Below are 24,544 nucleotides of genomic sequence, written 5' to 3'. Positions count from 1 at the left end.
TCATACTGCAAGGACTTTGGCACACTGATTTTGAGAAGCTCGATCCTGGAAGTGCTGCAGCTCCGGAGCAAACACTCCCATTTCTGAGAGAGAAACCTGCAGTGGGGATGGCAGATGAGCCATCGTCTGTTTGCACTTTGCTACCCCAAGGCAGTTGGCGCTTGTAGCACTTCTCAGTGCAGTTCATTGTGGGAAAGAGAACATCATCTTCCAGCAGCATAGTGGGGACAAATGTAATTATCTTAAAAATGGTGCTTGAAAACGTTATGGGAAGTTTGGCTTTGGGTTGGGTTTTTTGGTCTTGTGATAGGGGGCACTGGGCTTGAAGCACAAGGAGGTGCCTCCATGTCCTATGTAGAATCAAGCCGTCAAGTTCAGAGTCCAGAGAGATGAGGAGGAGCTGCCAGCCGGGGAGAGGAACACTCACAGCAACCCTTGAGGGGTGTGAGCCAAAGCTCAGAGGAAATATTACCTGTTTTTTTAATGGGTTCTTGCTAAGCTATTGGCAGCGGTGGCAGTGGTGGCTTTCATGGTCTGGCCTTAAGGCTGCTCTTGAGAATGCAGCATCTGGTGAAGTCAATCACTGCTAAACCTGGTGGGGAGCTTCTGGAAAAACAGTACTTTGATAGAAGCACTTTCCATCAAAATGTGAGTTTTTGAGGGGAGGATGTGGTGGTGTGTCAGGAGGAGGGACCTGCGACATGAAGAGCTATTCTGCTGAGGTGCCATTGAAAAGAAGTGGCTCTTTGGTTTTTAAAGAAATTGCATCTTGAATGTTGGTAAATCAAAGTCAGAAGCAAACACTTTCCTTTTAATCTCTTGTGAACACTTCAGGAGAGTGTTTCTGAAATGAAAGAGGATGGTGAATTGCAGCCATGTTGGGCCTGTCTTGAATGGAAATAGTCCTGTTCTGGGGAGAAGATGTGAATTCGCCCACTGCAGTGACTGATCTGTCCCCTGGTGTCCTCAGTGGCAGTCAGGTTAAATGGGAGCTACTGGCAATTAGATTTACTTGCCTTCCATTTTAGTTGGTGGTGGTCTCAACGTGTCTGTTGCTGGTCTTGGAGGAAGAGTCACCATGGGCACAGGTTTTAGAACAAATGAGTATGTAGAAACCCTTTTCTTGACCCTTGCACCGAGAAGTGTCCCTGTAAAGACTCTATTGTCACCCCTTCTTTCACTGAGCAAATTCATTCACAATCTTAGCACATTTTCCTTATCTTGATCTAATGGAGAACTGGTTTATCTTTGTTCACTTGTAGTTACAGGGGGATAATTATCGATAATTAGGGGATCAAACTGAAATGGGAAGTTCAGGTTAGAGATAAGGAAGAAGCTCTTCCCTGTGAGGGTGCTGAGGCGCTGGCACAGGGTGCCCAGAGAAGCTGTGGCTGCCCCATCCCTGGCAGTGTTCAAGGCCAGGTTGGACACAGGGGCTTGGAGCAAGCTGGTCTAATGTGAGGCATCCCTGCCCATGGCAGGGGGTTGGAGCTGGATGATCTGAAGGTCTTTTCCAACCCAAAGCATTCTACGATTCTATTCTATAACTCACCGATGGACACTGCAGTTAAGCCACAGTCCTGCTCTGGGGGCTGTAACTGATGCACTCACATGAGGTTCTTGGGTGACTGTTGATACAAACCATAAACCCTTTCTGCTGCTGCTGGTACCAAAAGCCTGATGCCCAAGTGCTGTTTGGTTGGCCAGAGCCCTCATGCCACCAGAACAGCTCCGTGTTGCACCCCACAGGGGGATGGTTCTTGCTGGGTTTTCACAGAGCTTCATACTCAACTTTGGGTGGATTCTTCCTTGTCTGAGTCCAGTGCAGCTGCCCCGGGAGTGGGAGTGCAGGGAGGGAAAGGCTTTTCCAGCTCTGCCAGCAGAAGCAGTGGGCGCTGTCCAAGCAAACAGGAGCAATTTAGTACCGTGGCAATAGGGAAACACTGTGCTCCTAAAGGTTGCTAGCCCGGGCTCCAGTGCTGAGGAGTGAGTTTATGCTTGGTGAAAACATGGGCGAGTGGGGCGTGCTGTTCCTCGGAGCAGCAGCCTCTGTGCACCTGAGCAATTCTGTGTGGGGCTTGCATAGAGCTGGAAAATAGATCAAAGATCTTCTCCTTCTGGAGCAGTCTGCTCTGGAGGTCACATCCCGCCTGCCGTGGGGTTGGAGTGTTTGGGTGCTGGTCTTCCTGCTTGGGATAAATTGTTGTGCTACTTGGGAACAGGAGAAGGGTCTGTATCCGCCTGTCCCCGGAGACTGGCACCGGGCACATGGCGTTCCTGTGCCCTGCGCACGCAGTGTCCCGCCTGGTTCTCTGCTGCTCCTCATCCTTTGCTCTGGGCTCTTTCCTTCCCACTCCAAGCCTGAGGTTCCTTCCTTTGTTGCAAGACAGATTGCTCAGGTCTCTCAGTTTCGTTAGTGCAAGACCCGATCACATCCGAGCATTCAGGATCTAGTGCTGGAAAGAGACTCTTTGCTGCCCTTTCTGGAACGATTTGAGCTGAGTGAAGCTGAGGGTACAGGATACTCAGGACTTGGCTTTTGGGTAGGTTATGATTGAGGACAGTAACCTTACTGTTTGCAGGCTGTGCCACAGAGCTGTGCCCACAGGAGTCAGGAGCCAGGGGAAGCATTCACTTCTGTCCCCTGCTCTATCCCAGCCTTCCCCAACGCCTGCAGGCACAGGGAGCGCGATGCTTTGTTCCAGCTGAGTGCAGCCCTTGGGTTCACACACAGGCGTCACCCAGTTTGTTGTTATAACAGGAGAGATTTGACCGTGATTAGTTGTGATAATGAAGGGTTTAATGAGAGCAATTAATTAAATCATTTGCTCAGGCTCTTTCCTCCATCTCAGCCTCCAGCATTACACCATGCACACAAGGAAGGAAAACAACAGGTAGCAAACCATGAGGCAAAAAATCCACAAACGCGGCAAGGAACGGCAAGGTTCGAACTGCAGGAGATACAGACACAGATCTCTCTATATATTCAAGTACTGTACTAAAACTCTGTGTTTGCGCCTTTGCTTATGCTCACAGTAAACTGACAGTCCCATTTTATTTCAAGGACAAGGGTGTTTAAACTCTTTTTGTAGCTGTCCTCTAAAGCTGTGCAATGAAACCCAATACCTTTTACTTATTTCCCTAGATACTCTAATCCCTCCCTGCTTTACCAGTATCTTTGAGCTGTTCTTCCCTCTGTATCCACAGCAACATGAATCCCTGCTGGAATTAGTTGCTTCTAAAATGCAGGTGCACTTGGTTTACGTTGCTTTCGATCAGGCTCTTAACTTGAAGACTTTCCCACCAAACAGGAACCTCTGCTTTTACCCTACTTCATATTAGGCATCAATTTATGTATTAGACGCTCAGAAGACGTTCACTCTCCTACAGACACTGCCTGTTTCTCAGAGCCTTTGGTAGTTTTCTGTTATCAAGAGACTGTAGGCAGCAAGAAGGCATCAAATGCCTTAATAAATAAACAAGTCATCCTTTTCTTAGCCTAGAAGTAACACTGCTTCATGGAGCAATGGGGTGGATGGCACAGAGTGTGGCCATGTGTGTACAGCCACTGCTCAGACCCCTCAGAGCCATTACCTCCCTGTGCCAGTGCCTGAACGTAACCGTGGCTGAGCACCCCAGGTTGCCTGTTGCTTTCAGCCTTGGAGTTAAATGCCTGTATATATGTGTGCGTGTATTTGTGAATATGTATGTGTATATATGAATATGTATGTGTATATATGTAGATATGGGTGACGTGGTTGAGTGTGAGGTGTCCCTGCCCATGGCAGGGGGATTGGAACAGGGTGATCTTAAGGTCCTTTCCAACCCTGACTATTCTATGATTCTATGATTCTAAGTGCCTGACTGAAGAGAAGCTCCCCACGACCCATCAGTGAGGACTTGAGCTTAGAGCCCCAGAGTGTGAGCAGCAGCTCAGGGAGGGGATCCTGCCCCTCTGCTGCGCTCTGGGGTGACCCCCCTGCAGTCCTCATCCAGCTCTGGGGCAGCAGCACAAGAGGGACGTGGAGCTGTTGGAGCGAGGCCAGAGGAGTCCATAGAGCTGCTGCAAGGGCTGGAGCAGCTCTGCTCTGGAGCCAGGCTGAGAGAGCTGGGCTGGGGCAGCCTGGAGAAGAGAAGGCTCCTGAAGGGGAGACCTGAGAGCAGCTCCAGTGCCTGAAGGGGCTGCAGGAAAGCTGGAGAGGGGCTTGGGACAAGGGATGGAGGGACAGGCCAAGGGGAATGGCTTGAACCTGCCCGAGGGGAGACTGAGCTGAGCTCTTAGGCAGAAGCTCTTCCCTGTGAGGGTGCTGAGGTGCTGGCACAGGGTGCCCAGAGAAGCTGTGGCTGCCCCATCCCTGGCAGTGTTCAAGGCCAGGTTGGACACAGGGGCTTGGAACAAGCTGCTCCAGTGGAAGGTGTCCCTGCCCGTGGCAGGGGTTGGAGCTGGAGGAGCTTTAAGGTCCCTTCAACACAAACCATTCTGTATTGAAACACGGACTGTGTGGTACCATCTCTACAGATTTGCCTTCTCAGGGCTAGTCTCAGTATATTTAACTTCTGTTATTGTCTCACCCAATCAGTTTTCTGGGATAAACGCTGACTGGGATGGAAGTTGGATAGGTTGCAGTCAATAGGATTTACTGTTTTCAGCTATCCTCATCATCAATACCCATTTTACAGAACTACTGGAAAATCATTCAGGAATGGTTGGAGACATCTCATTACAGAAAGATCTGCTGTTTTGGCACATCAATATCCTTACTGTGGATATAGAATCATAGCTTCTATGTTTCTATATATATATATTTAAAATCCTAAGGTTAGGATTACCAGCTACAGTTTTGAGATCAAGCTTTTGTAATACTCGACAGTGGTGGGTTTTACTTGTTTTCTTTAAAGATTCTGATAATCTTCACATATTCCAGCCTGTGTTTTTAACACTGAAGCTTCACTCATGGCTTAGCCATTTAGTAGAGTTTGATTCTTAGCTGAAGAAGACTTTTACCTCTCTGAAAACGTGACCATTATGTGCCTAGAGCTGTGCTTGTGGGCCCAGAGGGCAGCGGGCCAGCTCCTGGAGCACAGGCAGTGCTGGGTACCTGCCTCTGGCCTCTGCAGCTCTGCCCCCAGCGTCACTTGCCTCTTTGGCAGCTCTAATCCCATTTTCTTTGTGCCCTGATTTTTCTCACTGTAAAATGGGAATGGAAGATCTGACCCATTTCATCCCAGTCTTCTAAGGAGATGCTAATCAACGTTTTGATGCCTAGAGGATTAATGAATGGGAAACATTGGATCATGGCGGCCTATGGGAATGCCATGGGAGCACTGAGGTAGAAGTAAATCATTAGTTAGTAAATCACAGTGAGTGAAAGGTCTGAAGTGAAGCCTCATGCTCAGTGGCGAAGAACTGAACAAATGCCAGATGACCATGGAAATGCTGGATGGCTGTGTATGGACTAAACAGGGGTAGAGCATCTGCAGAAGAAAATAGGATGGGACCAGATCAATAAAGTGCATCCCAGTGCACTCATGAAAGAGACATATTCATGTTGCCTAGGACCCTCATTCTGCTGCTTCATCCTAAATATTGTTAATGGAATTTGAAAGTCATGTTGCTGTAGCACCTGGACTTGGAGACCTATTGGCCTGAGGCTATGCAGCATGTGATGCGCAGAGGTCATTTCAGATCTAAGCTGAAAAGGAACTTGATGTTCCTAGAAGTCTTTTCCAACCCAGGTTATCCTGATTCTCTGATTCACTGCTGTGGGGACAGGCAGGATGGGAGTGTCCAGCATGTTTGTCTACTGGTGTAGTTCTTTTCCTCATAATTACATGTAAATCCATTGCCAAGGAGCCATCCTGTTGAGGTGTATGAAGTTGTAGTTGCTCAGCAAGCACCCGCTGGCAGCGCTGCACCGGTGCGGGTGGCATTCTGTGCACTTGGAATCAGCTCAGTGGGTCGGGATAACTCGGGTTTCCATCAGGACCACTTTGTATCCCTCAACCAGCATAATGTGGCCATAAATGGAGAGCAGATTCTGTTTACACCCACCTCTGCAGAGTGACCTTAATTTAAATGAGAATCAGGCCCATAATCTGTATAAATATATGCACTCTGTTACATGAAGGTTATTTATCACATTGCACTTGGCCTGCGTATGCATGGAGATTTACCATAGATAATCCATAATCCAGAATTAAACTATTAATATGCATTTTGAGAGGGGCAGCCATAACCTTGAAATTCCTTGGTTTAAGTATGACCTTTAACTTTGTTTGAATATATTTTTTAAAAGTATGAATAACAAATTAACATTGGTTGATAAAAAACATTCTGATTCCTTTGTACCATTTGCATCAATCCATACTCAACTTACAGAAAGCCTTGAAGATTAGAAGGCTTAATCACTCATAATATTTATTTGGTTTTAAATGTCAGATCACATTTAGTTCAACACGCTGTCAGCCTGGTTCTCCACCACACTCTGCCCTTGATGAAACTAGAAAGTAGTCTGGTACCCAAAGACGCGTGCCTCTTAGCAAAAGGACAAAACACTTTGTACGTGCCCCATGTAAAGGAATTGCTTTCTGTATCCTCCTGAATATGGAACTAAAAGCTGCACTGTTCCTCTGACGTGCCCTCCTAGCTGCAGCAGGCCCGGCACAGGAAGCAGACCAGTTCCCACTGTCAGGAATTGGTTTTCCTTTCCCACTGCTACCAGGGGTGTTTGGGCAGGCTCAGTGGTTTCCCAGGTAAGTCCTGCAGTAAGGAACAGCTTGTTAGTTACATGGTAGAGTCTAAATACTGTCAGGGTTAGGACAGATTGTGCTGGGTGCTGGCCGTACAGTGGATGACCACGCACTGACGTGCACTTGGGTGATGCTTCTACCAGCCGGAGCCTGGCAGCTGGCCCTGCTTCAACCATGGTGTTTTGGTTTCCTTCCACAGGCCACATCTGCAGTTCAACAACCTGACCTTGATTTCAATTCACGGCCTTCCAGGAAAAGACCCACCAGGCTCCAGACACAGAGCATTTTTAATTAACAGGTTTGATTTCAGATCTAAACAGTGCCATAGCTTCAAAGGAGAACGTGACACTTTGTAATGCTCTGTGAGCTTGTCCTCAATTTTAGATAGATACATAGACAGCCTCAAAACAACCCAGTCTGTCTGTACACCATGCATTCACCTGTGAAATGAGTTGAGTATAATGACTGCTAGAGCAGTAACTTCAGGACAGCAGTCCATTTTATTACACCAGGACACTGGTCTCGGCTTCCCAAGACTTTTTAGATTGTTTAGATCTCCAGGTTAAAGAAAAATGACACAAGATGTATGCTTGCTTTTAGAACTTTACTTAGCTTTTAATTTTCATGGGGTTTGCTCCAAGCAATGCTGACCAAACAGACAAGAATTACTATTAGCAGTGTGACCGGTGATGTGGTGAGGTACTGTCACCAGTGGGGACTGCTGAGTGTACAGGAGAAGTTTAGGATTCTTGCTGTTGATAAGTCAGTTCTGCTGCTTGTGAGCTGTTTGTGTGCCTGTCACTGAGCTGTGTGCCTCCAGCCCAGCTCAGGTGCTGTCCTGCACACTCCTGGGCTGGCAGAGCCACAGCACTGGTGCTCAGGAGCTGCAGGGGAGGTTGTGACACAGGACAGCACTGCCTGTGGCTGGGAGCAGGTGTTCCACAAGCTCCCTCATTGGCCAGTAAGTAAAATATCTTGTGTTCAGTAGGATAAAATCTTAGCTCAGTAACACCCACACTACAGAATCCCCCCTTAAATTCAGTACATTTGGTTTGATGGTTGTATTTTGTACTTTGGAATAGCGTCTGGGAATCCTCGCTGTGGAAAGGAACGTGATTGTCCTGGACCTTCAGGAGGATAGAATCAAAGTGAATTCGCTATTTTGAATAGCTGGGGAATGAGCTTTGTACAAGTTATTTAGATCTGCAGTGTGACTCTTTGGAACCTGCTCATTGGTTTCTACCAAATCTTTCACTAAGTCAGCAGCAACACAGTAAAGGGCCAGCTTTTCAAATGGCAAAACAACTCTCTGCTTGCTGCACTTTAAAAATGAGCTCTCAACAAAGACACGAGGGTGGTGTGATGGGAGCCTGTTTAAAACCACCTTATCTCCTTTGGAATTTTTATAAATAGTTACCTGAATTGATTGTTTTATTGCAGAAAGCGGTGTGTTTAACTAGTAAATGAAGGGCCTGTATGCTCACGTAAACACATGTGCCCTTTCTCCTACATATACTGTAAAAAAGGGTTGCAATAACAGAGCATCCTTCCTGATGGAAACTTGTGCTTCATCTCTGCCTCACCAGAATTAGCTGGTAAAATCTGAAAGCAGATTAAGAGTGAAAATTGAACTCTGCAGGGTGTGAGCTTTTGAAAGCATCCCTGTGATTTTGGAGTGCCAGTCTCCTGGGAGCTGCGCTCCTCAATTATAAAGGTGCTTTTGAAACCCCTCAGCTGTCCTTGATGTCCGCTTTATTTATAGATGTGTGCCTGATTACAATTCAGATTGTCAGTGGTTTTCTTCCCTTACTTACTGCCTCTGCTGTTTGTGAGTGCGGAGGATGCAGAGCGCCTCAGAAAGCCCAGGCCTTCTGTCCTAAAATTCTTCAGGCCACGAAGCAGCTTTGTCTGTGGCATCCTGTGTGATAGTGCTGGAGCTCAGTAACCACAATTAATGCACAGCACTCAGCTCTTTCAGAACGTGTGTGCTGCTGCTCATAGCAAAGAGCAGCTGCCAGTGCTCTGCAAGCACTGGTGCAGTATACAGGATCAGATGCTTCACCACGAGCCCAGTCCCCTTCCCTTTAATATTGCAGTCCAGGTAGTCCTGTGGAAGAAAGGGGAATGTTTTTCATCACTCGGTATCGATAGAAAGTAAAGTTCTTGAGCCTCTGCATGGCCGTGAGCTTTGTGTGGTAGATGGAGCGTTTCTTCTGCAGTGACTTCAGATCACAGACTGGATCTCTTCGCTGGCCATCCTCACACAGGCCTGAAGTGCTGGCAGGGGTGAGACCCAGCTTCCTTTCACCCAAGGTGTGCGAATTCCATCTTCTTGCCATGTCACTCATCTCATAAACCAGACGTCCGTGGGACACCAGCCATTCATCTTTTTGCCTTGCTTCAAGCCTGTTGCACTCTTTTTTGCTAGATCCCACAGATTCATCCCTTCGCAAAGGCAGAAATGGGTTTGGTCTTAGCATTACTCTTCAGTCCTACTGCAAGAACCTGATTGAACAGAATTCTGCCTGGTTTAGGTTCTCTGTATCAGAAGGCACTGAGTTGCAGAATGGCCAGCAGCAGTTTGTATGAAAATGCAGGGCTCTTGCAAGACTCCATGATCTTCACGAGTCACAACAGACCTTGTTGAAGAGTCCTGGTTTAAGCCCAGCTGTCTTTAAAGTTACCGGCTAAAGTTACTGGCTGGGCTTAAACCACAACATGAAGATGTGATTTCTCTGCTCCTCCATGTGTTTTATAATGGTGTGTCTGTTGTACCTCTTATGGGAGTGTTTTACCTTCAGGAATCATTGTCTTCCCAGAAGTCTATTAGAAGAGGATAGTACAAATGCAGAAATAAATAAAAATCCTGGTATTTGCTGGCTTGGGAAGGGGGGCATGCTCTGAGGCAGGACAGACCTTTGGAAATGATTGTAATTTTCATTGCTGAGGCATTGAAAGAGGGTTCATTCCATTCAGATTTTGCTTCAAAATTGGCTTTTTAAGTAGCAGCATCCCTGACACTTCCGTCATACCCAGGAGTGGAGTATGTGTGACAGTTTACACTGAAACACTGCTGAAATCTGAGAGCTGCAAACGTAGGTGCTGTGTGAGGCTTTGGAAATCCACAAGTGGTTTCAGGTTCCGTAGTGGCCTGGTACCGACGCTGAGTTAACAGCACCAGAGCTGAGCTCAAAACCTGCACACCCGAAAGATCAGGCTCCTGTCGAGGTTGCTCATTTGGACAACTCCCAGTCTGTAAAACCTTCAGGGGCCCTGGAAACCCCAACTGTCCCATGGAGCAGGGCTCTGCAGTTAGAACACACAAACCTTCCTCTGGTTCCCTGCCTCACAATGAAGAGGATTGCTTTGAAATTATAAAAGTTCCTTCCCCATTTCATTAAGAATAATAAATTGTTCAGCTGCAAATTAGTGCAGGTTGGTATTTTCACATCTGCACTGCTTCTGTGTCTCATTTCCTGTCTAGTTCTGTGCTTTTTTGGATAGCCTATGGCAAAGTTCCTTCTTCTCCCCTGTTACTGTTCAGTTCATCCAGCATACGAGCTGAGCTGCATCTTAGAGACTTCTGACTGTTTGGGGCAGGGGGTCAGATCAGAATGTTTTCAGGGTTCTTCATTCTTGCATTTTGGAGCAGCTCAGCCGGGAAGGGGCCACCAAGAGAAGATTGGAGCTCTCTGCCTTTCCTCCCAGCTCTGAGGGCTGCTTTCCTGGCTTCTAGGGTATTTGCAAAGTTTTCATGCTAATACTTCAGAACACGGATGTTAAAATGCCACCAGGGCCTGTGAAGCATAAGTCTCTTCCTTGGAGGAGCCTGCAAAGAAAAAGCAGATAAAGCATGTAGTTGTGACTTTGTTTTTACATGATGTGGTTGTAGGGCCCAGTGCTGGGAGGGGTTGTTGGGGTTTAGCAGAGAGCAGTCAGTGTGTAACTGTGTTCCATACGGACTGATCTCGTCTAATGCCTGCTGTCAGCTCATGTCACTCACAGAGTGTCTCCCTTCACAGCCACTGCTTTAATGATGAAGATCATGCAAAGATGTCACTTCGTTCCTGGGTTAACGTCGTGGTGGGTAAAATGACCAGCATCAATCGCGCTGCCAAATACGTGGTGGTTTCTAAGGAGCAGAGAGTGCCGTACGACTACCTTGTGCTGTGTGCAGGACAACAGTACCAGGTGAGGTGTGTGTGTCTGCAGTTGTTGCAATGAGTAGTGTTTCTGTGCTGAGCAGAGCAGTGGTGCTGAGCGAGTCCACAGCCCGTGGGTGCAGCAGGTTGTGCTGTTCCAATGTGGCTGCACAATGGGAAACGTGGCTTTCCAGAGTTTCCTACGAGCAATGTCACTGCTCAGCATCAGGTACTAAGCAAAGCTGCCAGTGTGTTTGCCACCATGACACTGAACCGGCCCACTTGACACATGGTCCCAGTCTTCACAAGGAGACTTGCCTCCGGATGGTCCAGCACTGTTTGATCACTGGTTTGATCATCACCGTTTTGGTGATGGAAAGAATTCCTTATCAGATTAATTACTCATCTCACCCCATGACCATGCCAGCGCACGCACATTGTGCTGTGTGTTATTGTAGCACACAGCCAAGTTTCCAGTGACATCGAAGCAGATCCTTAGTTTCATGTGAAATGTGGAATCAAGCTCATCTCCTGTCCTCAACTTGGAAGGAACCCAGCCTGGGATGCCTTTTGTGTAGCCCCGTTGCCTGCAGTGGTTCTGCCTGAGTGATTGGCTTTGGCATGAGCAAGGGATTTTGCCTGTAAAATGAGGAGATCACACTGAGCGTGTGTCTACAGGTCTTTGCAGTGCTGTTCACCAGAAGTCACAAACATGAATGTCTTCAGCCCTGCAGTGAAAGCTTGGCCTGCATGAGTGCAACAGGCCTGGGGAGCAAGGAAACCCCGGGTTCTCGGTAATTGCTTTGCAGAGTAGAGCCACTTTAAGCAGCAATCCACATTTGCTGTCCAGGGACAACCAAAAGCTGAAGTGTGGTCTGAATGATGTTAAGTGCTCCTATAAAAAGAAGTGTAGAGGTAACCCTGACTGGCAGAGTAAGTTATGGGAAGTAACTACACTGGAGAAAGGAAGCAAGGCAAGACCTGGGGTTTATCTGCTTTCAAGAAGAAGACCTAATGTCATCTATTCTCACTTTTAAGCTCTACCAAAAAATAGGAAGGAATTACTTTTATCATCTGGTTTCTGTTGTATTACACATTGCTCTAGTCCATCCTAAGTTGTCCCTTATTTGGCACACAGTCAAATTAATCCCTAACATTATTCATTATGATTAAGAGGATTTACTTGTTGGGTAGGTCAGTCTTTTGATGTCATGCCTGGTTTTATATGGCCAGATAGTATTTCAGTTGATCCAAGGGGCAGTGAGAACACTGTTCGGGACTTTAATTGCTGGTGCTGTGGGAGTCGTAGATGAGACTCCCTTTTTTGCTCTATAGAATTCAGATTGATTTGTTACTGTAAAGTATCATTATACAAATAACACCTCACTGCTGCTGGCATTTCAACCATCAAGCAGGCTTGGTCCCTTTCTCTGGGACAAAACCTCTCTTATTTTAGGAAGTTGATTTTTGATGCTGAAAGATGGAGGCAGTTGTGCTGCACAGGTTTTCTGAGTGTCATTTAAAGGTATATGTTACCCAGATAACCACAGAGATCCTTCGGGCACGTAGTTACATGTTTCTGCTGTTTGCTGTGAAGTCCTTTCACTCGTTTTGCCTGTGTTGTTACTCCCTTGTGCCAGCACGACCCTTTGAAGTGGTCACCGCCATCCCAGAGGCAGTATGGGGTGTGCACACACGTGTACCTGCGTGTGTGTGCTCAGGCTCGCACAAATCTGTGCTCTCTGTGGCCCCCGGTGGGTGTGCTACTGCTGAATGTTAACAGGGGTGAGGATGTGCAAGGACAGCCACCCTGAGGCTGTGTGCTTGGTATTGAAAACCCTTCGTAGCAGTTCTCCGAGATACACGCCATGTGTTCACTCACCCGTTCATTTCTTCCAGGTCCCATCTCCCACTGGAGCAGATATCCGTAAACTCCCAACTACCAGAGAAGTCCTGAGCGAGTGGCCACAGAGATACACAGGGAAGGTCCCTTCCAACCATTTTACTCTCAATGACAATCAGGACTGCGCAAAGGCAGCGTGGTGGCTGAGGGAGCACATTGTCAATGCGGAAGGTGAGTGCCTGCATTGACACTCACACACCCACAGCAGTGTTTCCTGGGCTCATTGTTTCCTTAACTCCATGCTGCAGTTGGTGCTTGGTTAATTCTAACAAAGCCTTTCATCTGCTGAGCTTTGTTTTCCAGATGAATTTACCATTTGTTGTCATTTTTCATACCCACATGTGTAGCTCAGAAAGAAAAGCTTGAGATAAATTGATTAGCTATGATTATTATATAAACCAGAATGAGTCCCAAATGCAAATCTGGCTGGAGGCATTAATTAGCCAATTAAATAATAATTTAATTAGTGGATGTGTTTTTCTATATAGCAAAATATCTGGATTTGAGGCATAACACAAAGAAATCAGCTCTAAAATAGTAAGGGGGTTCTTTGTATTGGGTTACAGCCGTTACAGGCCTTCACACAGAACTGAGGATCCCAATATTTCTTTTTTAACCCTTAAAATCACACATCTCTGCAGATGTCCCCCACTGCTGCCCTTCCTCAGCCTGTCCCCAGCTCCATACGTTCATTAGTTCAGGCACTGAAAGTGTATGCTGTGAAAATACCTGGAATCATCCAGGCTTCTGAGCTGAACTTCAGCTACGGAAGAGAGTTGTTCATGTAATGTTGGTTCCGTGATGAGAAGGATGGAGTTCAGAGCAGGAAAGCTGGCCTCGTGGAAAGATCCTGCTGAGTGCAACAAGAGCAGTTTCCTAAGGGTGTAGGTCATCTGGCTCGTTCATGGAGAACATGGGGGTTCCTTGGTGAGGTCTACAAGGTTCATGTTCGGCTTGACAGACCCTTAGGGACGTCCTCAAGACACTGGAAGTTTCTTTATCATACTCCAAGTCTTGCAATGATCTGGACAGGAGACAGCAAACATGACAGTGCTTCCGCTCACACTTTCCTCCAGCAGTGTCCTGGCCTCAGGCAGGCAAATGGAGCCTGTGCAGCAGTCCCAGTGACCCCAGCCCTGCCCACAGTGCTTCACCTCATGTCCTGCCAACAGGCACAGCTGTGTTTGCATAGAGAGATGAGGTTGTTGGGCTTCTCTCTTTGCTGCTCCTACTCTTTTATGTAAATCCCTGTGTGCCCAGTCCTGGAATGTGCTGCAGTATCCCTGTGCAGGAACGCGGTGGAAGCAGCGCCTGGGGATTGCTCTTCAGGCCTTACAGCACCTCTGCTGCTGGGGGACAAATGCACCTTTGGTTTATTAATACTAAATTAAAATTAATCATCATGCAGAGGAGGCCGTGGAGCTGCTGCGAGGGCTGGAGCAGCTCTGCTCTGGAGCCAGGCTGAGAGAGCTGGGCTGGGGCAGCCTGGAGAAGAGAAGGCTCCTGAAGGGGAGACCTGAGAGCAGCTCCAGTGCCTGAAGGGGCTGCAGGAAAGCTGGAGAGGGGCTTGGGACAAGGGATGGAGGGACAGGCCAAGGGGAATGGCTTGAACCTGCCCGAGGGGAGACTGAGCTGAGCTCTTAGGCAGAAGCTCTTCCCTGTGAGGGTGCTGAGGCGCTGGCACAGGGTGCCCAGAGAAGCTGTGGCTGCCCCATCCCTGGCAGTGTTCAAGGCCAGGTTGGACACAGGGGCTTGGAGCAAGCTGCTCCAGTGGAAGGTGTCCCTGCCCATGGCAGGGGTTGGAGCTGGAGGAGCTTTAAGGTCCCTTCAGCACAAACCAGGCTGGGATTCTGTGGTAATTTCATTATTGCTGCTGACTGGTGGTGTGGTGTAAAGCTGCAGATTTTCATTAGGGACCATCCTGTCTTCAGTTACAAGGTATATCCACAACTCCCAATGAGTCCAATCTGGAGGGACCTTTTGGAGACATGCTCTGTGGGAGATTTGACCCCTCTGTCCTCATGCTGCCTCTGGCTCTGGTTCCCCTTCGTTGCTCTTCCCACTTTGTGTTCTCTGGTGCTGCAGATGTAAGCTATGAAGAGTGCCCAGCTGGACAAGTCCTTCTCCACCAATCTCCATTTCTGTTCGTCCTCACCCTGCTTCTTTTTCCAGCTCTATTTCTTACGAACGTTGTTCTTCGCAGCTTGGTCATGGCTGCATCCAAGATCCCTGCTCTTTCTGAAAATGAGTCCACTTTTCAGCCCCTGGCCTCTTCTAGAGGGAGTAATAGGTGACAGGCTCATGGAGGTGCAGAGGCAGAGCTCCTGTGGAGCCCAGCAATTGATGTGGAAGTCCATCAGCTGTCTGCGGGCTGTGCTGCCGCTGCAGTGCGCTGGCCAAAGGTGGACGTTTGCCTTTACTTTTCACCTCTGAAATTCTCCAGATCAAGAGTTAGAGCTGGGTTTTCACTGAGCACCATGTACTGCTGCGTCCTGGGTGGGTGGAACTGGTGGGGGCTGGTTTGGGGGCTGTGAGTAGGGCAGGATCACCCCGTACATGGCACGTGGTGGTGGCAGTGGTGTGTGCGCACTGTGGTGGAGCCACGGGGCTCCCGAGGGATGGTGAGACCAAGGGTGGCTCCAAGAGCCATGTCTGCCACCGCCAGCTCCTCCTCCAGCTGCCGTGGGGCCCCAGTGCCAGGCTGGAAGCCTCTGTCCCGGACGGAATGGTGGCGGCTCCGGAAGGGCCTTTCCCTGATGAAACACTGGAGCCTAATGCATGGAGCTGTCATAGCTGTCGTGACTGATTGGAATCCAGCCCCTGTCAGCGCTGCGCTTTCCATGAAGATAAAAGTGGGATGGAAGGGAAGTAAGGAACAAAACTGCTCTAATGGCCCCAAATGGAGCAATTATTTTTTCTCTTTACCTAGAGATAGTTACTGCCTTATTAAAAGTGTGTTTGTGGGAATACTCTCGCATTAACATTCCAGTGCATGAATCACCGACCAGAGCCACTGATGCTGCAGCTAAAACTGGTTCTCTCCTGTAGCTTTTGCAAACTAAAGAGATTCGGGTCATGCTGGGGTCAGTGAAATCTTGAGCTTCCACTTGTGGAGGATGAATGAGCCCGCCCTGCACAGCGCTGGCAGTCTAGCACTGACTGGTACAACTACTCTAACCAGCTTTATTTATGGCTGCTTTTTCCCATGGAAGATTATTGCGTTTACTCACAGGTACATTTTCATGTAGTTAAATAATAAAAGCATGCTGAGGAACTGCTGTCTGTCCAGTGAACATAATTTCAGTCTGTAATGAATATCTGTAGTTCCTACACTACTAGCTCTGTAATCTAAAAAGCCACTAATATTGTAATAAGCAGAAACCATAAACTGCTGATTTACAGGTCAGTAAAGGAGCAATGGTTTCCTTCAGCTAATGTAGCTCTATTTGTTATTACCATATAAACCAGAATGTTAATTTTCCTTGGGAAATGCCAGGCTGGAATCTGATGTGATACACAAAATGCCAACATGGAACTGAGCGTGTGCCATGCAGCAACTGAGCTGCCCCTCAGGGAGCCTGGCTTTGCCCAATGGCAGAGGCACCTCAGGTGCCCAGACCTGCTGCTTGGAGCCAGAACCGACCTCTGCTAGGCTCTGAGTCTGGAGAACACCTCTCAGTCCCCTCTCCCAGCCATTGCATCCTCTTCAGATGCTCATGGTTTTCACTGGTTGGGAATGTGTAAATGATGTGGGGCTGTCAGCTCCACGTTCTTACTGCACTGTTAGCACATCAGATTACTTAATATGGAGATATCAAAGTTTGAATTTCACCACTAGTCCTGCTTGTTCACTTCTTGCATTGCACCCTGCTGCAGCAGTGGGAAAAAAGGGTTAACCTTATGTCTTCCTTCTCTTCTGGTGCTCTCCTGAGGACAGTGCTGCCCACAGCAGACATCCTGCTGGGCATGCCACAGAAAGGGCTCTTTGGGCTTGGGAAGTCAGACTAGCAATGTACATATTGAAGGGAATTCCCATTATCACGTCTCATACGTGTTCTGTGTTGCTTTTATGATTTCAGGTTAATACATTTGCAGGTAAAATCGTTCTGTCCCTCTGGGTGCTGGTGTGAACAGCAGAAATACGCTTCCTGTCATTCCTGAGCAGGTCTATCCATGGGGCAGTTCTTTCCTCTGGCAGTTAGGAAGAAGTGTATTTATTTGTCAGCTACAAGTAGTCAAACGGATATGGACAAATAAAATAACCCTGTAGGCAGTCAAAGGGGAATAACAGAACATCTGTAAACAACCTTTATTAATATTGTTGGTTGCTGGAGCTTGTGGATGCTGTGTTTAGTATTGCCCTGTGTCTCATGCAGTAAAACATGGTCCCAGTGAAAGCAGGTTAGCCTATAAAATAATAAAATGTAGTTTATAGGGGATGCTACCACTTGGAGTGAGCATAAATACCAGTGCTGAGACAAACACACAAGTCAGTGGCATGAGGCACACTTACCTGCTCATCACTGCTGGCTGCAGTGCCTTGCAGGGAAACACATGCTGCCAAAAGTCACACTCTGAGGAGTGTCCCCTCTCTGTCCCATTCTGGGTGCAGTCACTGCTCTGCAGTCACTGCTCTGGAGGCAGCTGCTGCTGCTGTTGGCAAAACGCTGTTCCTGAAACATCTTCTACAATTCTACACTGATTTTTCTTTAGAACATTCACAGAACCCAGCCTGGTTTGTGTTGAAGGGACCTCAAAGCTCCTCCAGCTCCAACCCCTGCCACGGGCAGGGACCCCTTCCACTGGAGCAGCTTGCTCCAAGCCCCTGTGTCCAACCTGGCCTTGAGCACTGCCAGGGATGGGGCAGCCACAGCTTCTCTGGGCACCCTGTGCCAGCGCCTCAGCACCCTCACAGGGAAGAGCTTCTGCCTAAGAGCTCAGCTCAGTCTCCCCTCGGGCAGGTTCAAGCCATTCCCCTTGGCCTGTCCCTCCATCCCTTGTCCCAAGCCCCTCTCCAGCTTTCCTGCAGCCCCTTCAGGCACTGGAGCTGCTCTCAGGTCTCCCCTTCAGGAGCCTTCTCTTCTCCAGGCTGCCCCAGCCCAGCTCTCTCAGCCTGGCTCCAGAGCAGAGCTGCTCCAGCCTTCGCAGCAGCTCCATGGCCTCCTCTGGCCTCGCTCCAACAGCTCCACGTCCCTCTTGTGCTGCTGCCCCAGAGCTGGATCCGGGCTGCAGGGGGGTCTCCCCAGAGCACAGCAGAGGGGCAGGATCCCCTCCCTGAGCTGCTGCTCACACTCTGGGGGTGCAGCCCAGCACATGGGGGGGTTCTGGGCTCAAGCGCTCACTGAAGCCGGGTCATGGGGAGCTTCTTCTCACCCAACACCTCAAGTCCTCCTCAGGCTGCTCCATCCATTCTCCACCCAGCCTGTACCCAGTCCCTGTTTTCATACGTACTGGTCAGAAGCATCCTTCAGGTTTGTGTTCTAAACTTGGTCTTCCCACAGTTTGTGGGGTTTCTCTGCATGAAGTGTTTCATTTGCTCCCGCTCATCCGTCCAACCGCCCCGTAAGGTATTTGAATGAGCAAAACTGAGGAGGGAGGGGAGAACAAAATGAAAATGCTGGGTTTTTTTCCTCCCTAGAGGATTTCCAATCAAAATAATTTGAAATCAGAGGGGCAGAGTGAATGTCATACTTGTATGTGAAGTACTTGCCTACTTTGTGGGATGTTTTGTACAGATTCTTCACTAAATTATCTTGCCTACTGTTGCTAGGTAACGCTGTTTGCTTCATAGCATCAGAGGAGTGAGAGGGTCACAGGGAGCAATTCCGTGGTATTATCATCCCAGTTACACTAATAAGGTTTTCATTGTACATCTTAGAAATTGTTCCCCTTTTTCTCTTCCCTCAGGGAACGTCATTGTCTATGGGAATACAATTGACATTTACACCACGGTAGAAGCCCTCTTGTCCCTCGGGATCGCTGGCTCCCGCATACACCTGGTGCAGCCTCCGCTCAGCTCCAACGTGACGTGCCTCAACAACAACGAGCTCGAAGGCGCCGTGGGGCAGGCACTGGTGGAGGCCGGCGTGTCGGTGCACTGGGACAGTGTCCTGGCACAGTGGGGCACAGGCAGTGACCCAGACCTCATCACATGTGCTTCCTTCACCACCAGCACAAAACCCTTCCAGCTGCAGTGCTCGGTAAGTGTGTGCTTCCACTGGACTTCCATCAGTCTGGCTTTTTAAGGTGAAGGCCACCAAATTTAGACAGTCCCTCCTTGGTTTAGCTGTTTCCTCGTTGTCTGGAGCAGATTGAGCACTCACTTGTTAGTCTAAAGGGTTGGCTTTTAAAAATCCAAACCAACCCATCTCTGTACCCTGCCTGATGTGGATCACAATGTATTAAAGTCACCTGGCTCACAAGTAGTCGTTCACTGCTGAGTGACAAATACTCCTAATTCATTTTCTAAACAATTCCAGAAATCCTTTTATCATTTAAATTTGCAGTTCCTCCTGCCTATAGTTCTGTGCATTTGATTAAGTCACAATAGAAGCCAAAAAGGGTAGAGGCCTGCTGTGTAATGCAATCAAAATGTGTTTTAAACACATCTTTCTCCCCCTACATCCCTGGCTGTGCGTTTGCTCATCTATGGGATCAGTGCCTTATCTAAGCAAATTAATGTGCACACTCTCTGCTGTGGCCCTTCTTTGGGTTTGGTGCTTTCCTGATGGGCAGAGTAGTTCTGGTTTTCACCATTGGGGTAACCCACGTGCTTGTGACAGAGCCACATCAAACCCGCACCTGCCGGGAGCCATCCGGCTCCCTGCGCGCTTCCCTGGCAGAGTCCTGCAGTCCTGGGAGGGAAGAGCTGCGTGCATCCCCAGCAGGGCTCCCCTCGCTGGAAGCTCTCGGTCACTGGGCTTTCCCAGTCCTTTTCTTTTGTAACACATGGATAGCGAAGCCCTTCCTGGTGGAGTGAAGACCTCGCAAAGCCATTTGCTGGCAGTCTCCTGACTTTGCTCTCTGTATCAGCAGTGACGTTCCTCACTCCCTCCTCATATGTCCCTGTTCAGTTTCTCTCCTCTTTCCCTAAAATCCCTCTCCACAGAGATCTCCATGCGGTTCTTGTTCTTGTGAGTGAATATCCACCCACCACCTACCACCAGCCCATCTCTTTACCCATCACCTTTGGGTCAGGCCTCACAGAGCAGCCTCCGCCGGGAGCGGGCTGTGCTCGGGCCTTCAGTGCTCTCAGCCAACATCATCTCTTGGCTGGCAGCTCGGGGGGAGCTTGATCTGTAGAGTCCTGCAGGGTGGAACAGCAGGAGAAAATCCCTCCCTGCCTGCCCCCTGCCCCTCTGCCTCCCTGCCTGCCCCCTGCCTGCCCCCTGCCCCTCTGCCTCCCTGCCTGCCCCCTGTCCGCCCCCTGCCCCTCTGCCTCCCTGCCTGCCCCTCTGCCTCCCCCCCTGCCCCTCTGCCTCCCCCCCTGCCTCCCTCCCTGCCCCTCTGCCTCCCTGCCTGCCTCCCTCCCTGCCCCCTGCCCCTCTGCCTCCCTGCCTCCTTGCCTCCCCCTCTGCCTCCCTGCCTGCCTCCGGGCTGACAGATGGCTCCCAGCCTGGAGCCCGCTGCCGTCCCCTCCCCTCCCCTCGGTGACACGGCTGCTGTGAGCAGCACTGGGGCTGGGTGGTCCTCGTGCCCGCGCCTGCTTTGGGATGCTGTGGATGGGTTCAATCCCCTGACCTGTATGTACTGCCTTGCAAAAAGCCCAGCGGCTCCAGCTCCTCTGCTGCCTGGCTCTGCCACACCAGCGTTGCTGGCATTCCCAGACCTCTTTTCCCTCCTCTCCTGTGCTTTTTTTTCTAGTCGTGAGCATCTGGCACTTGCCCTCAGCCCCCAGGGACGCTGTTTGGTGGGATAATCAGGTAATGCCTTTACCCGGCTCACAACCGCCTCCTCTCCGAGGCTGGTGCTGAGGGCAGAACGTGTTACTGCTGCTGGTTTGCCCTCATATGGTTTTCTTGGGCTGGTCAGGGTGAAGGCAGCGAGGTGACATGTGCTGTTTCACCCTTTCCCCAGCCTGTACAGTGGTATTTCTTGATGGTGGGCAGCAACAGTCAGCTTGTGTTGTATAACGATTTTAAAAGCTGAGGGCACTGACGAAAGGGAGAGCTCTTTGTAAAGGCTCTGAAGCTGCACAAACTGTATTGTACCAGTGAGGTGGTCAGTCTTCATCTGCACCCCTTGCAGACCATGGTCTTGTTCAGAACATCTCTCAACCTTGTCACTCTTACTGCTTTCAACCCTCAGTGTCCAGTGTGCACTCTTGTTTTACCCTGGTTTTGGGACACTTGTTCTGGCAGCCTCCTGTTTATCCTTTGGAAGAGGCAACTGCAAAGATGCTGCTCACAGTTGTATCTTCTCCCGCTTCTGTCTGTGGTGCTCAGATGGGGGTGAGGGCCTAGGGCAGGGGCTCTTCTGTGTGTGCCCCCTGGCTCCAAGCTGCAGTGACCCAACCTCCCTTCCCTGCTGCTCATTTCTCACGTTTCAGAGCTGAGCACCTCCGGGTGATGCAGGTTTTACCTTCCGCAGCACTCTTGTCCTCGGGGACCGCATGTTTGGCTCCAGGTTTCAGACGCTCCTTTCAGGCAGCACAGACAACCGGATAAAGCCCATACCCAGGCAGGGATCAGGTGTGCGTGGCTCTCACTCTCCTCCCTGGTGGTGCCTTGCGGAGCAGACACAAGGCTGTGCAGGGTGTGAGAGCGGCTCCTCAGGCATCCCTCGCCCGGCAGCGCGGGCTGCCTGTGCATCTGTTCCACGCAGCGACACCGCCGGCCCCGCAGCGCTGCCGCTCAGCTCCTGTCCTGGGACATGGGGCTGGGCTGCTTCCCCGTGTCCCAGAAGAGGCGCTGTGCAGGTGCCACGGGAGGACAAAGGACGGGAATTATCAGCGCTTTCTTCTCTGAGACTCAGAGGAGGAGTTGAAGGATTTAGGGGGATTTTCTTTCAATGACTTTGAAATCTTCCCGTGGGGAAGATGAGCTCATGGCGTCAGTAGATGCTGGTCCTGAGACAAATCCCTACCTCAGGGCCACTTCAGACAGCTCAGGCAGTGTTACCCAAGAACAGAAGTCGCATCTCTTTTTAGACCCACAAAACAAACCACAGTGAATGGGTATCATCTGCTCATCACCAAACTCAGTAAGTGAGTGCCAGATGTACCAAGGACTTTACAGACAGACACAGCCTTCCCTGGGCTGGCACGGGTGATGTACAGGGATCTGGTGTCCATCTAGACCCGTGCCCTGTCTCCGGGAGTGGCCCAGCAGTCCCAGGCACCAAGGGAGTACAGATCAGTATTTGCTTTGCCTCCCAGAGCAAGTGTTAACCAGATCTGGAGCAGTTAAGAGATGTCTTTCAGTCCTGACAAAGTCTGGATAGGCTTTCCAAAATGGACATCACTATCAAGGATAACAGATGCAAATGCTTTCCTTTTCATGCGGGTACTCAGTCCTTTTGTACCCCTCTCAGACCCCTTGGCCTCCACAGCTTCCACTGGAGTTCTGCTGCTGTGGTCTGAGTGGGGATGACATTGCCCCCGAATGATTTTCATTTCCTCTCTCCTGTTTCACTGAAGGTCGCTGTGCTGGGTGCCAGGGTGACGTGCTTTGGTGGCAAAGAGTCAGGCACAACAGTTGAAAACAGGTTTATAAGATGCAGTTAAGATGCAGAGTACACTGCCCTTTCTTATTTCTTAGCTTTTTGGTTTGGCTTTTCTTTGAAAGAAGAGAAAAAGCTTCAAGTCTGTTCCATAAGCTCACAGACCTGCACAACCACTCAGGCTGTTCCACACAGTTACTGTTAGTTTTTAAAAGAAAGCTCCTCTGGTAACCAGAAGTAGATGAGTCCAGTTCAGTAATTCTCCTCACTACTGTTGGGTTGATTTGAGTAGTTGTAACTCCTGCGTCAGAAGGATTTTTCTGTGTCTATAAAATCATACTTTATTTTATGTTCGTGTTTTTTAAGATACATAATGTTCAACATGAAAAGTGGGTTTTGGTTTATGGAAAGAGCCAGTAACTGATGTGTAATAACCTCCACTTATTTACATCTCTTTTCCAGGCATTTTTTAGCTTTGCCTACAGGACGGTGGATTATGAAACCTTTAAGGCAATTAATGATGCTTGCCTGGTTTTTGATGGGAGACTTGTGATCGATACCAAATTCTGCACTAACGATGTGAGCATCAGGGCTGCAGGTCCCTTAACAAAGTACTCCAGGAGATACTATGTAGATGAGTGGACACACAGCAACTTCAGTTCAAAAGAGATTGGCTTTGAGCTCGCTGCATCAATGCTGAGTCTCCTGGATCTAACCCCTCAGCCCTCTTCTGTGGCATCAGAAGGCACAGACAGACTCATTCCCACATACAAAGGGTGCAAAATTAAAGGTATGTCCAACTGGATTCTCTCATACTTTCGTACCCTTCTTGGTGTTTATGTTTTTTATCTAACCAGGGTAGCTCCACCTCACCCAAGCTGTCATCTCATGGCAGTGAAGCTCTCAAAGTTCCTTATCTAGTCAGTGGAGAGAAGTGAGTTGCACTAAAAGCTTACACTGCTTTAGTAGTTTTGCTACTAACAAGCCAAGTTTTGTTTTCACTTACATTGCAGTAAACATGGAGTGTTTCCAGTGAAACCCAGTGTCTTTATTCCAAGTTCAAGATCAATAAAACTATAACCAGAACTTTCCAGTGTGTGGCTGCTGCACCCATATGTGTAAGAGCACCCAAGAACGTTTATAACACGAAGTCCACCAAAACAAAATAAGTTCCTGGTTCCATTTTTAGAGTCATTTAGTAAAGAGACAAACAAAAAGAGATGAAGGAGAGCAAACAAATACTTTATTTTTTCTTTGCTTGTGATTTAATTAATCTCCTATTTCCCTCCTGGCAGGAGGTGTTCTTCCTGGAGGCTATCACTACTTGCATATTGCTAAACCAGGAATCCCCATCCGCCTGGACTTGGAACTTTCCCTGTGTGATCATGTAAGTTGCAGTACTGAACTTTCCTTTGTTTTGTCCTCCATTTGGGAAGATGTCCTTATTTAGGATGGCACAGATACCTGCACAGGCACCGCACACCTTGGTCTCTGTAAAGTGGACATAGGACATGATCAGCTGAGATTCACTAAAATACCCTTTCAGCCTTAGTGCTTAACCTCTTTCCTCCCTGCAGTAAGGGGCTAGAGATGCATGAGTGTAATCATAGAGATGATAAACCTGTGTGGTCTGTCAGTGAAATGGGGTTGGTTTGTAGAGCAGTAGGGAAAGGATGTGTTCTGGAAGGGGTGCTCTGTACTTCACTGGCAGAAAGTAGCTGGTGCTGCAGCCGTGAGAGTTGTCTCATGGTGGGGAAGCACTTCACACAGCTGGGCTGCACAGGAGATTGTCCCATGATACCAGTGAAGAGATGCTTCTCCTACAGGAGAACCTGACTTGTGAAACAAGAGTAGGACAAGATTCACGTCTTTTAAAGCCAGAGAGGACCATTCACCTCGACAAGCCCCCATTCATGCAGATCATACCTTTTTCCTCAGGGATTTCTGCATCAAGCCCATTCTTGTAGTTCATCTAAAGAGTGGCTTTTAAAAGACTACTTCAGTGTTGATTCTAGAACTCAAGCAAAAATGGTCCATGGAAAGAAATGATTTTGTTTAAAAAGGAATCCATGCTCTGGGGGCAGGAATC

At 48.9% G+C, this 24,544-nt stretch overlaps 1 protein-coding gene across 5 annotated transcripts in view; it reads left to right on the top strand.

The window, feature by feature from the left end:
* The window catches only part of CFAP61 (cilia and flagella associated protein 61), a 103,107-nt gene that overhangs the window by 58,351 nt on the left and 20,212 nt on the right, over positions 1-24,544 (top strand). For 4 of the 5 annotated variants that reach the window (XM_061461760.1, XM_061461759.1, XM_061461762.1 and 1 more), the window contains 6 exons: positions 6,950-7,048; positions 10,773-10,941; positions 12,792-12,966; positions 18,703-18,995; positions 22,918-23,245; positions 23,751-23,842. In XM_061461760.1, the coding sequence (XP_061317744.1) occupies positions 6,950-7,048; positions 10,773-10,941; positions 12,792-12,966; positions 18,703-18,995; positions 22,918-23,245; positions 23,751-23,842 (1,156 nt within the window). The remainder of the gene's footprint in view (positions 1-6,949; positions 7,049-10,772; positions 10,942-12,791; positions 12,967-18,702; positions 18,996-22,917; positions 23,246-23,750; positions 23,843-24,544) is intronic. The other variant, XM_061461761.1, reaches the window with a different exon arrangement.

Source organism: Pezoporus flaviventris, unplaced genomic scaffold (assembly GCF_033815535.1).
Source record: "Pezoporus flaviventris isolate CSIRO_AGI_PZ_B2104156 unplaced genomic scaffold, CSIRO_AGI_Pfla_v1 ptg000031l, whole genome shotgun sequence".
NCBI lineage: Eukaryota > Metazoa > Chordata > Aves > Psittaciformes > Psittacidae > Pezoporus > Pezoporus flaviventris.
The sequence above is the reverse complement of the archived record's forward strand: the minus strand, read 5'-3'. Positions and strand labels throughout refer to the sequence as shown.